The 15,912-nt window shown below is 39.8% G+C and overlaps 1 protein-coding gene across 1 annotated transcript in view; it reads left to right on the top strand.

Annotated features, from left to right (window-relative positions):
* ZSWIM5 (zinc finger SWIM-type containing 5) overlaps positions 1–15,912 on the top strand; it is a 240,203-nt gene that overhangs the window by 176,794 nt on the left and 47,497 nt on the right. Inside the window, exons 3-4 of the mRNA XM_027059344.2 lie at positions 10,393–10,541; positions 11,822–11,972. Coding sequence (XP_026915145.1) covers positions 10,393–10,541; positions 11,822–11,972 — 300 coding nt within the window. The remainder of the gene's footprint in view (positions 1–10,392; positions 10,542–11,821; positions 11,973–15,912) is intronic.

Genomic DNA, 15,912 nt, shown 5'->3' with positions numbered 1-15,912 from the left:
GATAGAAATCTTCTAGTCATCCCTAATACTTTTTACTTACAATCCTTGTGCATTCCATTGCAAGACCTGTTAATTTTACCTCCAAAGTATATTTCATCCTTTTCCACTTCTCTCTATTGATATTGCCATAACCCTAAGTCAAAACTCCTATAATCTCCCACCTTGATTGCTACCATACTATTCAAACTTATCTTTCCATATTCACTATTGTTCCCTTCTATTCCATTCTCCACACAAAATAACTTTTCTATAACTATAGATTTTGTCATGGATAAAGTCTACATTTCATATGGCCTACAAAACCTTGCCTGGTCTGGCTTTTGCTTAGGTTTTCATGTGATTTTCCCTCTTCTTGTAATCCTCTTCCTATCCTCTCTCCCTTAGTATAAATGTACTTGATTATCACAATACTTTATGACTTTATGCTTTTTTGAGCAAAAAATACAGTATTTCCTCCACTCTTTGTTAGGCAACGCCTAATTCATTTCCTCAGGTGTTCACTTAAATGTCACTTTCTCAGGGAAAACTTCTTTAACCTGTCTTTCTTCTCACACAAATATGTACATGTGTAATTATTTGTTTAATGTCCCTTTCCCCAACCAGTCTGTCAACTCCACAAGCATAGGCACTATATATCTACTTTGTTTATCACCATATATCCGGTATTTGGCACAGATCCTGGCACATAGTAGGCTCTCATTTAATATTGATTGAGTAAATGAAAATGTCTTGGAAAATCCTCCTTAGGGCCTTTTGCCGATTCATGCTTTCCCAGATGACTTTCATTCCTTCAACAGTCACACCAACTCCTTGTAGTAGTTTTACCTAGATGCCTCAAATATTGACTCACTCCCTTTTTTGCTGCAGCCACTCATTTTGGCAGCTCTGCTTCTCATCTCCTGGGTTCCTTGTAGATCAGTAAACATTTACATAGTTTACCTTCCTTTATTTCCTATCAAATAAACAAACCCTTCTGAAGTTCTAGTTGAAATTTTACTGATAGTAACTCTCAAGGCTTTGCGTTATCCTAGTCCTATCCCAGCAGTTCTCTATAGTCTGTACACTACGTATTTTTTTAAGGGGTTATTTTATTTTATTTTATTTTATTTTATTTTATTTTTTTGACAGTAGAATATTTTTAATATCTGGGTTTGCAAGTTTAATACATTATTATCTTATTACAAGAATAATAATACCTTACCTTTATATTATTTTTATAATTTCCAATGTACTTGTTTTCTTTTTAAAAATTTTTTAAATATTTGTGTATTTATTTTTAATATATGAAATTTATTGTCAAATTAGTTTCCATACAACACCCAGTGCTCATCCTAAAAGATGCTCTCTTCAATGCCCATCACCCTCCCCTCCCTCCCACCCCCCATCAACCCTGTTTGTTCTCAGTTTTCTTTTCATGTTTTCTTTTTTTTTCAATATATGAAATTTATTGTCAAATTGGTTTCCATACAACACCCAGTGCTCATCCCAAAAGGTGCCCTCCTCAATGCCCATCACCCACCCTCTCCTCCCTCCCACCCCCCATCAACCCTCAGTTTGTTCTCAGTTTTTAAGTCTCTTATGCTTTGGCTCTCTCTCCCACTCTAACCTCTTTTTTTTTTCCTTCCCCTCCTCCATGGGTTTCTGTAAGTTTCTCAGGATCCACATAAGAGTGAAAACATATGGTATCTGTCTTTCTCTGTATGGCTTATTTCACTTAGCATAACACTCTCCAGTTCCATCCACATTGCTACAAAGAGCCATATTTCATTCTTTCTCATTACCACGTAGTATTCCTTTGTGTATATAAACCACAATTTCTTTATCCGTTCATCAGTTGATGGACATTTAGGCTTTTTCCACAATTTGGCTATTGTTGAGAATGCTGCTATAAACAATGGGGTACAAGTGGCCCTATGCATCAATACTCCTGTATCCCTTGGGTAAATTGCTAGCAGTGCTACTGCAGGGTCATAGGGTAGATCTATTTTTAATTTTTTGAGGAACCTCCACACTGTTTTCCAGAGTGGCTGCAACAGTTTGCATTCCCACCAACAGTGCAAGAGGGTTCCCGTTTCTCCACATCCTCTCCAGCATCTATAGTCTCCTGATTTGTTCATTTTGGCCACTCTGACTGGCGTGAAGTGATATCTGAGTGTGGTTTTGATTTGTATTTCCCTGATGAGGAGGGACGTTGAGCATCTTTTCATGTGTCTGTTGGCCATCCGGATGTCTTCTTTAGAGAAGTGTCTATTCATGTTTTCTGCCCATTTCTTCACTGGATTATTTGCTTTTTGGGTGTGGAGTTTGGTGAGGTCTTTATAGATTTTGGACGCTAGCCCTTTGTCCGATATGTCATTTGCAAATATCTTTTCCCATTCCGTTGGTTGCCTTTTAGTTTTGGTGGTTGTTTCCTTTGCTGTGCAGAAGCTTTTTATTTTCATGAGGTCCCAATAGTTCATTTTTGCTTTTAATTCCCTTGCCTTTGGGGATGTGTCAAGTAAGAAATTGCTACGGCTGAGGTCAGAGAGGTCTTTTACTGCTTTCTCCTGTAGTGTTTTGATGGTTTCCTGTCTCACATTCAGGTCCTTTATCCATTTTGAGTTCATTTTTGTGAATGGTGTAAGAAAGTGGTCTAGTTTCATCCTTCTGCATGTTGCTGTCCAGTTCTCCCAGCACCATTTGTTAAAGAGACTGTCTTTTTTCCACTGGATATTCTTTCCTGCTTTGTCAAAGATGAGTTGGCCATACGTTTGTGGGTCTAGTTCTGGGGTTTCTATTCTATTCCATTGGTCTATGTGTCTGTTTTTGTGCCAATACCATGCTGTCTTGATGATTACAGCTTTGTAGTAGAGGCTAAAGTCTGGGATTGTGATGCCTCCTGCTATGGTCTTCTTCAAAATTACTTTGGCTATTCGGGGTCTTTTGTGGCTCCATATGAATTTTAGGATTGCTTGTTCTGGCTTCGAGAAGAATGCTGGTGCAATTTTGATTGGGATTGCATTGAATGTGTAGCTAGCTTTGGGTAGTATTGACATTTTAACAGTATTTATTTTTCCAACCCATGAGCATGGAATGTTTTTCCATTTCTTTATATCTTCTTCAATTTCCTTCATAAGCTTTCTATAGTTTTCAGCATACAGATCTTGCACGTCTTTGGTTAGATTTATCCCTAGGTATTTTATGCTTCTTGATGCAATTGTGAATGGGATCAGTTTTTTTGTCTTTCTGTTGCTTCATTATTAGTGTATAAGAATGCAACTGATTTCTGTACATTGATTTTGTATCCTGCAACTTTGCTGAATTCATGTATCAGTTCTAGCAGACTTTTGGTGGAGTCTATCGGATTTTCCATGTATAATATCATGTCATCTGCAAAAAGTGAAAGCTTGACTTCATCTTTGCCGATTTTGATGCCTGTGATTTCCTTTTGTTGTCTGATTGCTGATGTTAGCACTTCCAACACTATGTTAAACAACAGCAGTGAGAGTGGACATCCCTGTCGTGTTCCTGATCTCAGGGAAAAAGCTCTCAGTTTTCCCCCATTGAGGATGATGTTAGCAGTGGGCTTTTCATAAATGGCTTTTATGATGTTTAAGTATGTTCCTTCTATCCCGACTTTCTTGAGGGTTTTTATTAAGAAAGGATGATGAATTTTGTCAAATGCTTTTTCTGCATCGATTGACAGGATCATATGGTTCTTATCTTTTCTTTTATTAATGTGATGTATCATGTTGATTGATTTGCAAATGTTGAACCAGCCCTGCAGCCCAGGAATGAATCCCACTTGATCATGGTGAATAATTCTTTTTATATGCTGTTGAATTTGATTTGCTAGTATCTTATTGAGAATTTTTGCATCCATATTCATCAGGGATATTGGCCTGTAATTCTCTTTTTTTGCTGGGTCTCTGTCTGGTTTAGGAATCAAAGTAATTCTGGCTTCATAGAATGAGTCTGGAAGTTTTCCTTCCCTTTTTGGAATAGCTTGAGAAGGGTAGGTATTATCTCTACTTTAAATGTCTGGTAGAATTCCCCTGGGAAGCCATCTGGTCCTGGACTCTTATTTGTTGGGAGATTTTTGATAACTGATTCAATTTCTTTGCTGGTTATGGGTCTGTTCAAGTTTTCTATTTCTTCCTGTTTGAGTTTGAGAAGTGTGTGGGTGTTTAGGAATGTGTCCATTTCTTCCAGGTTGTCCAGTTTGTTGGCATATAATTTTTCATAGTATTCCCTGATAATTGCTTGTATTTCTGAGGAATTGGTTGTAATGATTCCATTTTCATTCATGATTTTATCTATTTGGGTCATCTCCCTTTTCTTTTTGAGAAGCCTGGCTAGAGGTTTATCAATTTTGTTTATCTTTTTCAAAAAACCAACTCTTGGTTTCATTGATATGCTCTACAGTTTTTTTAGATTCTATATTGTTTATTTCTGCTGTGATCTTTATTATTTCTCTTCTTCTGCTGGGTTTGGGGTGTCTTTGCTGTTCTGCTTCTATTTCCTTTAGGTGTGCTGTTCAATTTTGTATTTGGGATTTTTCTTGTTTCTTGAGATAGGCCTGGATTGCAATGTATTTTCCTCTCGGGACTGCTTTTGCTGCATCCCAAAGCGTTTGGATTCCTGTATTTTCGTTTTCATTTGTTTCCATATATTTTTTAGTTTCTTCTCTAATTACCTGGTTGACCCACTCATTCTTTAGTAGGGTGTTCTTTAACCTCCATGCTTTTGGAGGTTTTCCAGACGTTTTCCTGTGGTTGATTTCAAGCTTCGTAGCATTGTGGTCTGAAAGTATGCATGGTATGATCTGAATTCTTGTATACTTATGAAGGGCTGTTTTGTGACCCAGAATGTGATCTATCTTGGAGAATGTTCCATGTGCACTCAAAAGAAAGTATATTCTGTTGCTTTGGGATGCAGAGTTCTAAATATATCTGTCAAGTCCATCTGATCCAATGTATCATTCAGGGCCCTTGTTTCTTTATTGACCATGTGTCTAGATGATCTATCCATTTCTGTAAGTGGGCTGTTAAAGTCCCCTGCAATTACCACATTCTTGTCAATAAGGTTGCTTATGTTTGTGAGTAATTGTTTTATATATTTGGGGGCTCCCGTATTCGGCGCATAGACATTTATAATTGTTAGCTCTTCCTGATAGATAGACCCTGTAATTATTATATAATGCCCTTCTTCATCTGTTGTTACAGCCTTTAATTTAAAGTCTAGTTTGTCTGATATAAGTATGGCTACTCCAGCTTTCTTTTGGCTTCCAGTAGCATGGTAAATAGTTCTCCATCCCCTCACTTTCAATTTGAAAGTGTCCTCAGGTCTAAAATGAGTCTCTTGTAGACAGCAAATAGATGGGTCTTGTTTTTTTATACATTCTGATACCCTGTGTCTTTTGGTTGGCACATTTAGTCCATTTACATTCAGTGCTATTATAGAAAGATATGAGTTTAGAGTCATTGTGATGTCTGTAGGTTTCATGCTTGTAGCGATGTCTCTGGTACTTTGTCTCACAGGATCCCCCTTAGGGTCTCCTGTAGGGCTGGTTTAGTGGTGATGGATTCTTCAGTTTTTGTTTGTTTGGGAAGACCTTTATCTCTCCTCTATTCTAAATGACAGATTTGCTGGATAGAGAATGCTCGGCTGCATATTTTTTTCTGTTCATCACATTGAAGATTTCCTGCCATTCCTTTCTGACCTGCCAAGTTTCAGTAGAGAGATCCGTCACGAGTCTTATCGGTCTCCCTTTACATGTTAGAGCGTGTTTATCCCTAGCTGCTTTCAGAATTTTCTCTTTATCCTTGTATTTTGCCAGTTTCACTATGATATGTCATGCAGAAGATTGATTCAAGTTACATCTGAAGGGAGTTCTCTGTGCCTCTTGGATTTCAGTGCCTTTTTCCTTCCCCAGATCAGGGAAGTTCTTAGCTATTATTTCTTCAAGTACACCTTCAGCACCTTTCCCTCTCTCTCCCTCCTCTGGAATACCAATTATGCGTAGATTATTTCTCTTTAGTGCATCACTTAGTTCTCTAATTTTCCCCTCATACTCCTGGATTTTTTTATCTCTCTTCTTCTCAGCTTCTTCTTTTTCCATAATTTTATCTTCCAGTTCACCTATTCTCTTCTCTGCCTCTTCAATCCGAGCTGTGGTCATCTCCATTTTATTTTGCAGCTCATTTATAGCATTTTTTAGCTCCTCCTGGCTGTTCCTACTCCCTTGATCTGTGTAGCAATAGGTTCTCTGCTGTCCTGTATACTGTTTTCAAGCCCAGCGATTAATTTTATGACTATTATTCTAAATTCACTTTCTGTTATATTGTTTAAATCTTTTTTGATCAGTTCGTTAGCTGTCGTTATTTCCTGGAGGTTTTTTTCAGGGGAATTCTTCCGTTTCGTCATTTTGGATGGTCCCTGGAGTGGTGCGGAACTGCAGGGCACTTCCCCTGTGCTGTCTTGAATAACTTGCGTTGGTGGGCGGGGCTGCAGTCAGACCTGATGTCTGCCCCCAGCCCACCCTGGGGCCACAGTCAGACTGGTGTGTACCTTCTCTTCCCCTCTCCTAGGGGCGGGATTCACTGTGGGGTGGCGTGGCCCATCTGGGCTGCTTGCACACTGCCAGGCTTGTGGTGCTGGGGATCTGGCGTATTAGCTGGGGTGGATCGGCAAGGTGCACAGGGGCGGGAGGGTCAGGCTCAGTTCGCTTTTCCTTCAGAGATCTGCTTCAGGAGGGGCCCTGCAGCACCGGGAGGGAGTCAGACCTGCCGGAGGGATGGATCCGCAGAAGCACAGCGTTGGGTATTTGCGCGGTGCAAGCAAGTTCCCTGACACGAACTGGTTCCCTTTGGGATTTTGGTTGGGGGATGGGCAAGGGAGATGCCGCTGGCAAGCGCCTTTGTTCCCCGCCAAGCTGTGCTCTGTCGTCCAGGGCTCAACAACTCTCCCTCCCGTTGTCCTCCAGCCCTCCTGCTCTCCGAGCAGAGCTGTTAACTATAACCTTCCAGATGTTAAGTCCTGCTTGCTGTCAGAACACCCTCCGTCTGGCCCCTCCACTTTTGTAAGCCAGACTTGGGGGCTCTGCTTTGCCAGTGGGCTGCCCCCCCCCTCCCGCCAATCCGTGTAGCGCGCATTGCCTCTCCGCCCTTCCTGCCCTCTTCTGTGGGCCTCTCATCTACGCTTGGCTCTGGAGAATCCATTCTGCTAGTGTTCTGGTGGTTTTCTGGGTTATTTAGGCAGGTGTGGGTGGAATCTAAGTGATCAGCAGGACGCGGTGAGCCCAGCGTCCTCCTATGCCACCATCTTCCCAGAAGCCTCTCTGTACACTACGTATTTATAAGCTTTGCCTCATTTCTTCCAGAACTGCTGCTGCCACTACTACCACCTGGGCCCAGAAGATTCTCCAGTTTTCTCTATACCCCTTTGAATTTTTAGAGGGGATGTCACTCCACACTTCCAACCAGTTAAGACCATCTCCTTTGGGAGACTAGGTTCTGCTCCTACTTTTTCATATCCTAATTGAACCACCCAAGGGTCAGAATTGGTATTCAAACCATCTATGCTTGTTTTTTGGAGCACTGTTTCTGTTCTTCCCTCATCCCTGTTCTTGGCAACAAGGTACTCAGATGCCCAGTCTTTGGTTTATACAAAGTGTATCTCATTTTATCTCAGTTCTGTCTGTATAGAGCTACTGAAAACTAGAATCATTGGAGGTGAGACTCTATAATCTGCATTTTGAACACAAACCCAGGTGATTATTCTGTGTATTAACATTTGAGAATCAGCGTATTGGTGAGAACTCTTTTATCCTCACTATGGGGAAAATGCATTATTCTGACTAGTCCTATATTCTGTATAGTGAAATAGGCCAAGAAAGATTTGACTATCTTAAGACACACCATCCAGCTTTCCATTCAAGGTCCTGAAACCAGCTAGTGGGTCACAGCCTCTAGATGAGGCTGGAGGCCAAAGTTCAGTGTTATAGTGAACAACAGACTTTGAAGAGAAACCAACAGACAAATCCTAGCTAATATACTTCCCACCTGTTACATTACTTACCTGTATATGCTTTAGTTTTTTCATTTTAAAATTAGGATAATAATACTACCTTCTAGACTTGTTATGAGGGCTCATTGGAATTTACTCACCAGATAATCACTGAGCACCTACTGTGTGCCAGGTACTATTCTACATGTTGCAAATATGCACACAAAGAAAACAGTTTATGCCCTCAAGGAGAGTATGTTCTAGTGAGGATATGTACAAAAAGTGCTTGAGTTTGGCATGTAGGAAGCACTAAAAAAAAATGGCTCTTATTAACAAGTATTTAAGGATAAGGAGTATGTTTGTTTTGCTTTGCCACTTTAGGGATACAAAAGAAGTGTAGGATATATTATTTACCCACCTGGAGCTTAAATCTAGATGGCCAATGAGACATGCATTTGTTTATTCTATAAATATTAACTCAGTGCTATAATGAGCCAGGCACTATAAGGTACAAAAATGAACACCTACTCTTAAAAAATTTCAATTTATTTGGGAATATATGAGAAATGCACAATTCTGATGTACAGCAAAATGCCACAAGTCTTTAGGAAAAGCAATAATAAAGTGCTAAGAAGAGTATTACTCCTTTTATATCCATGTGAGCATAAGATGGACATACTTTTGACAGGGAGGGAGCAGTGGGTTGTATGGTTAATTCAGTTAGGGGATAAAAAAGAGCTTCTCTTGCCAGATGAGCTAAGCAGTGTTGGCCTTTCTGTATACTTACTTTATGGTTTCCACTGCTCATTGTAGCCCTGACTGAGGCGATATTGACAATGAGAAGTTTCATTTTTTTGGCTAAAGAATGGGGTACAGGAGTGGGAGAGAAGTAAAGGAAAAAGCAGAAGTAAAGTCATAAGGAAATGTGGTTGACTTCTGGGAATACTAAGTTTCTAGCTGAACCATAACATAAATATAGGGTAGACAAGGCTAGAAATGAAAGATAAGGCCTGAGCAGAGAGAGCCTTGAATGCCAATCTAAAGCATTTGGACTTAATTTAATAAAAATGGTGCATCACTGAAGACTTCTCTGAGTGGGCAAATGATATAATCAGAACTGTGTTTAGTGTAATACATTTGAAGAAAGTAGCATATAGTAGATACCATAAACTGGACAATCATATGTGTTAATTAGTACTTGTAGAATAAATGAATGTGTGAACCCTCCTGATTTCATGGAGAATAAGATGCTCTAAAAAAGCTTAGCTTAAAAGCAACTTTTCTGTGTAGACCTGGATTTCATTTGAGCAGGACTTTGAACTAGGAAGACAAGAGGAAAGGTAGACTAATTAAACATGACATGAATTTATTTAATGTTTTATGTATTTATTTTGAGAGAGAGAGGCAGAGTGAGAGGGAGAGAGAATCCCAAACAGACTCCACGCTGTCAGCACAGAGCCCTGCACAAGGCTTGATCTCAGGAACCACGAGATCATGACCCGAGCCAAGATCAAGAATCAGACTGAGCCACCCAGGTGCCCCAAACATGACGTGAATTTATATTCTATTACATGACCACACCTATAGAGCATTTGATTAATAGTCTTTTGTAACTTGGAGGCAGGTTGCTAAAAACTTAACGTAAGACTCTGGCTTTGAGAAAGTGAGAGAAGATTCCGTTTTCATTCCACAAATATTTACTAGGTGCCTGCCGCATTCAGTGCTGTGGTATAGGCAGTTCAGCTGTGGATTCAACTTGGGATTCAACTGTGAGCAAGTGGCTAGCAGGGCACTAGGGGAGAAGAATGTGTAAATAACTAAAACTGTTTTAATGTGTTGTAGTGAGAACCAGATATGAAAGATATTTTGAGTATAAATTTATAAAACATATCACCTTGTATGCACCTCTGCCTGTGGTGCATGTTTAAGGGGCAAGTTTCTAGAAGTTCAGAAGTGTTGACTCTGCTTAAGAAGCTAAATTTTATAGTGAACTTTAAAAACAATTTTTTTTGTTTTCTAAGGAAGTATTTTTTATTTTACAATAATATCTATACTTTAAGGCTTATTTTGAACTTCATAGGAAGGCAAAAAGAAGAAGAAGAAAGAAATGTCACCTTCCTAGGGAAAAAAATATATCATTTTTTTCATGTTTGTGCATTTCCTTCTGGGATTTTTCCCCCTAGAATGGTATTTGTAGACCTTGTAAGGGAATGCAACTGGAACATAAGTGAGTGTGAAACTAGCATTAGCCCTCTTACATTTATTTATAGGACCACACAGTTGACAAAGCCCAGAATAAGGCAGAGTAAGCTGTCTGTTTTTTAATATCCTCAAAGAGTACCCCTTCTGCCAAATGTGTAGCATATGAATTCAGGGGATTCATGTCACCATTCCCATTCCTCACAGGTGCCCCTGACCCCACAGCTGGGGCCAGCATTGATGATGAGAACTGTTGGCATTTGGATGAAGAACAGGTGAAAGAACAAGTGAAACTCTTTCTCTCCCAGGGTGGTTACTATGGCTCTGGAAAGCAACTCAATTCAATGTTTGCTAAGGTAAGATATGAAAGGTATTGGGTTTTTTGTTTTGTTTTGTTTTGTTTTGTTTTGTTTTTTTACTTTAATTAAATGGGCCTCACCACACTTCTGGCTTCATGCATTTTAACTAGCTCACTTGACCTATCTGTCCTGAAAGCTTGAAAACTAATGGGAGATGCTGAACAGAGCAGACCTGATCCCGAGCAGGTGGCATCCAGAGACCCCTACAAACTCACCCTGGTAGTCCTCTTCCTTCTGCTCCACTCTAAATAAGTTAGCATTGTTGTGGGTTTTAGTAAGGAAGCCATCATCCCTCTGCCTTGAACCCAAGGCTGCTGGATGAGGCCTTGAAGAGATTTAGTCTTTTGGAACTGGGGGCTCTCACGGTGGTCTTTCTTTTTTTTTTTAACACCTTCAGTAAAAGATAATTCACATACTGTAAAAGTCACCCACTTAAAGTGTGCAATTCAGTGGTTTTTAATATATTCGCAGATATGTGCAGCCATCACCACAGTCAACTTTAGAACTTTTTCATTACCCTAGAAAGAAATCCTTTACCTGTCACTTCCCTATCCTCCATTCCTCCTCTCCCAGCTCTAAACAACCACTAATCTACTTTCTGTCTCTATATATTTCCCTATTCTGGACTTTCATAGGCAAGGAATCATATAGTATGTAGTCTTTTGTGTTTGGCCTCTTTCACCTAGCATAGTATTTTCAAGGGTCATCCATGTTGTAACATGTATCTGTGTACTTAATTCCTTTCTTAGTTGAATAATATCCTAATGTATGGATATGCCACTTTGGTTTATGCATTCTCTGTTAGTGGATATTTGTATTATTTCCATCTTTTGGCTATTACAAATAATACTTTTATAAACATTCTTATACAAGTTTCTTTGTGGACATGTGTTTTCATTTCTCTCTAGGATTGAAATTGATAGGTCATATAACTCTACGTTAATCATTGAGGAACTGCTAGACTGATTTCTAAAGTGGCTGCACCATTTTACATTCCCACCAATGGTGTGTCAGGGATCTGATTTCTCTATATTATCACCAATACTTGTTGTTATCTGATTTTTTGATTCTAGCCATCCTAGTGGATATGAAGTGGTATCTCATTGTGTACAGCAGGCTTTCTTGATATATGCAGAGAACTTGCTTGTAGAACAAGAAGGCTTCTTTTTGGCTCTTTGGATATGTTGTGCTTAGATACTTCATCTTCTCCTCCCCTTCCTTCTCCTGCTTTTTCATGATGTGCAGTCACCAACCCCTGGCCCCTCCTTATGTGTCAGGTTCGAGAGATGCTGCGGATGAGAGATTCCAATGGAGCCAGGATGCTGACGCTGATAACTGAGCAGTTTATGGCTGACCCACGACTCACACTCTGGAGGCAGCAAGGAACAAGCATGACAGATAAGTGCAGGCAGCTCTGGGATGAGCTAGGTAAGTTCCCCTATCTCAGAGAAGTACTATGTCTGTCCTACCAGTTTTCCCCCTGGCAACAGTGTTAGTGAACACTTGCCATCAGTCATTACATAGGTCTTGCTAAATGAACTTTAGCCTAGCTGTGGAAGATACAGGCTTTACACAGGCTATCCAGAATATTCTGAACTCACTTGTGTTGCTTCCACAGCATTGTGCTTTGCTATTGACATCTGTTCCAGATGTTACCACATAGAAGTCTTTGCTGAGGGAAGACCTCTTCCCTTGGCTTCTACTGCATGGCACTAGCCTGGCTCTCCAAATACTTATCAACCTCACTTTTCTTGCTTTTCCTGAGTTTGCTCTTCTTTATCACTACTAGATGGACCTCTAGACATAGGGCAGTTTCTAAGACTTGGGCAGTTTCTAAGACAGTTTCTAAGAACTGTTGGCAGTTTCTAAGACTTGGGCAGTTTCTAAGACAGTTTCTAAGAACTGTTGGCAACTTCTATTCTTCTTCCACTATACTCCCTTGAGAACTTTTTTTTTTTAATGTCATATCTTCAGAGCTTACCTCTATGTTGATCTCAGCCTTATCTTCTTTCCACTTATCTGAGTTCCAGTCCCATATTAGCGCTGCTTGTGACCATTTCCACTGAAAAATCCCCTGATTACCTCAAGCTTGAGAAATCCAAAAATGAACTCAGGCCTTCTACCAAAAAAGGTCCCCTGACTCTGGCATTGGCACCACCATTCCTCACTCTACCAAACTTAATGTCAAGCACTCATTCTTCTTTCATTCCCAACATTCAGTCACCAACTTCATTTGATGCCTTGACCTTCAAAATGCAATTCAGTGTCCATTCACACCTTTTATTTCCCATCACCACTGGTCTTGTTGAGGGCCTTGGAAATGTTTAGATTAAATTAGACCTGTGGCCTCCTGAATGACCTCTCTGTTCTAGATTTTTCTATTCAAGGCCATCTTTTTTGGTCATCATTTCTCTGTATGAGTCCGCTGCTCCAAGGCCAGTTTTGCAGTGCTAATACTCACAACTCTCCCTATTTTCAGAATCTTCCATACCCTGAATCCAAGCATGGCCCCACTTTTTAGTTATACTGGAAAAGCTCTCTGTGTAGCATACTCTGCAAGTTCTGATACAACTCCTCCATACTTCCTCCATGCCAGAAAGCAACAACAAACTTGGGCACTCATACAAAATAATATAAGAGAAAACTGCAGGTTAGGAGTTTAGTGTGCTCTTCTGGGCTGAAGCCCCTAAAACATATATTTCATATCCTCAGGGCTAAAAGCCTCAGAGTATGAGGCTTAATGACTCTGTAACTATACTTGGTTACTTTGGGGCTGGTAAGTATGAGTTTTTGGTTTTGGGTACTGAGGCTTTTTTATCTGTGGCATTAACGGCTGTGGCATTAACAGCTTTGAAGCACTCATTACCAATGAATGGCTACATTATTGAGTGTTATATGCCATTATCTGCTGAAGATTATACTCACATTTTTTTCATGTAATTCTCATAACAACCCTATAAGGTAATCATGTGTTTATTGCAAAGAAACAGAGACCATTCTGGTTACTTCTCCATACAGAATAAAATTATAGGAGACTGTCTCTGCCATGACATAGTTACACTTTCTGAAGTGTAGAAATATTGCATTATTATTCCAAAGCTACTGGTCCAACCTGTTGTGACCAAGGTCACGTGATACAATGCATGGCAACTTGGGACTACTTCTAGACTCTTTACTCAGAAAGGATTGCAGTCATGGACTCCCTTCCAAGGTAAGATTTTGGCATCTTCATGTTTTTAGATGGGAAAACTGAACTCAGAAAAGTTAAGTATTTTATTCAAGGTCACATACTAGTAAGTGATAGTTCTACCTATGGAACCGCAATCTGTTTGATTCCAAATCAAACATCCTTCTGCAACATCTCCTTCAATTCTATCTTGTTATTTACTTTTTTCTCCAAAGTGCATGTTTTTTTAATTTAAACTCAGCCTTCTTCAGTGAGTTGGTTTTATCTGAGGCCTGAATCTCATAGATTAATTTCTGGCATACTCATGGGATTGTGTTGTGGACTTGGGCTTTGCCTTTGAGACAAAGGTAAGTGAGAGGAAGTAAACACAGCTGGTCTCCAGTGTTTTTAAAGCACTTGTCATATACTTAGGTTCATTATGAAAAGCTCTTGCTTCTGACAGCTTTATACCTAAGAAATTGCTATAACAATCTTCCAAGAAACTCTCAGCATCCTGCAAAGACAGTGATTCTCAAATTTCTCAAAATCACCAAGAGTACTTATTTAAAAAGGTTTCTGGGCCCTGTCCTCAGAGTTTTTGATTCAGCAGTTTGGAATAGGGCCTGATAATTTGAATTTCTAACAAATTTTTTTTAAAGAATGCTGTTGCTACAACTGAGGGTTGCTGGTAGGGTGTTGGGTGGGAGGATGGGCTAAATGGGCAAGGGGCATTAAGGAGGATACTTGTTGGGATGAGCACTGGGTGTTATATGTAAGTGATGAGTCAATAAATTACATTCCTGAAATCATTATTACACTATATGTTAAATAACTTGGATTTAAATTTTAAAAAATAGGGAGGGAGGCAAACCAGAAGAGACTCTTAAATACAGAGAACAAACTGAGAGTTGATGGGGTGTTGGGGAGAGGGGAAAGTGGGTGATGGGAATTGAGGAGAGCACTTGTTGGGGTGAGCACTGGGTGTTGTATGTAAGCCAATTTGACAATAAGCTCTATTAAAAAAAATTTTTTTTAATAAAAAGAGAAAAGAATGCTGTTGCTTCTGTTCCAGAGATCACAATTTGAGAACCACTGCACTAAGGAAAACCTTATCGGGTCAGACACCAGAGTGTGGTGCATTCATGCCTCCCCTAACTACTCTGAGGGTTCCTTAGTGTTCACACGGCCTGCTCACCTGGGAAGACCTAAGTAGGGTTTGTAGGAATTTAAAGGAATGGACTCACTACTTTCAGTCCCTGAACCAGAGAAAATAGAAACAGACATGAAGTTTTCTCATGTCCCCATATCTGTACATATATACTTTACTTTATATTCTGTTAAAATCTATGAAATATCTCGGGGCGCCTGAATGTCTCAGTTGGTTAAGCGTCTGACTTCGGCTCAGGTCATGATCTTGAGATTCATGAGTTTGAACCTCAAGATTAAAAAATTTTTTTAAAAATCTATGAAATATCTCTGCTCCCATAAAAGGGCAAGTCTTACATATTTGTTCTGGGTTCTATGCCATCTCCTTTTCTCAAGAATTCCGCTCCTGCAATTATCTCCTCCCTGTGGCATTATTTGTTTTTTATTTTTTTTTTAATGTTTATTTATTTTTGAGAAAGAAAGACAGAGTCTGAGTGGGGGAAGGGCAAAGAGAGACGAAGACACAGAATCCGAAGCAGACTCCAGGCTCTGAGCTGTCAGCACAGAGTCCGACACGAGGCTTGAACTCACAAGCCATGAGATCATGACCTGAGCTGAAGTTGGACACTTAACCGACTGAGTTACCCAGGCGCCCCTCTCTGGCATTTTTTTAAAGGTTTCTTTTAATTAACTTATTTTGAGAGTAAGAGAGAGAACATGCATGCAAGTAGGGGAGGAGTAGAGAAAGGGAGAGAGAGAAAATCTCAAACAGGCTCTACACTGTCAGTGCAGAGCCTGACTTGGGGCTCAAATCCACAAACCGTATCATGACCTGAGCTGAAATCAAGAGTCAGACACCTAACCACCTGAGCCACTCAGGCACCCCTCTGTCATTATTAATTTCTCCCTCTCTACTAGACCCATCCCATCAGCATACAAAAATGCTCTAATATCTTCAGTCTCAAAAAAAGTGCCTTTGATGTTTTCATCCCCTTCCAATTATTACCCCATTTCTCTTCTTCCCTTCAAAGCAGTATTTCTTATTTTTAAGTTTTT

This window comes from Acinonyx jubatus, chromosome C1 (genome assembly GCF_027475565.1).
Source record: "Acinonyx jubatus isolate Ajub_Pintada_27869175 chromosome C1, VMU_Ajub_asm_v1.0, whole genome shotgun sequence".
NCBI lineage: Eukaryota > Metazoa > Chordata > Mammalia > Carnivora > Felidae > Acinonyx > Acinonyx jubatus.
The sequence above is the reverse complement of the archived record's forward strand: the minus strand, read 5'-3'. Positions and strand labels throughout refer to the sequence as shown.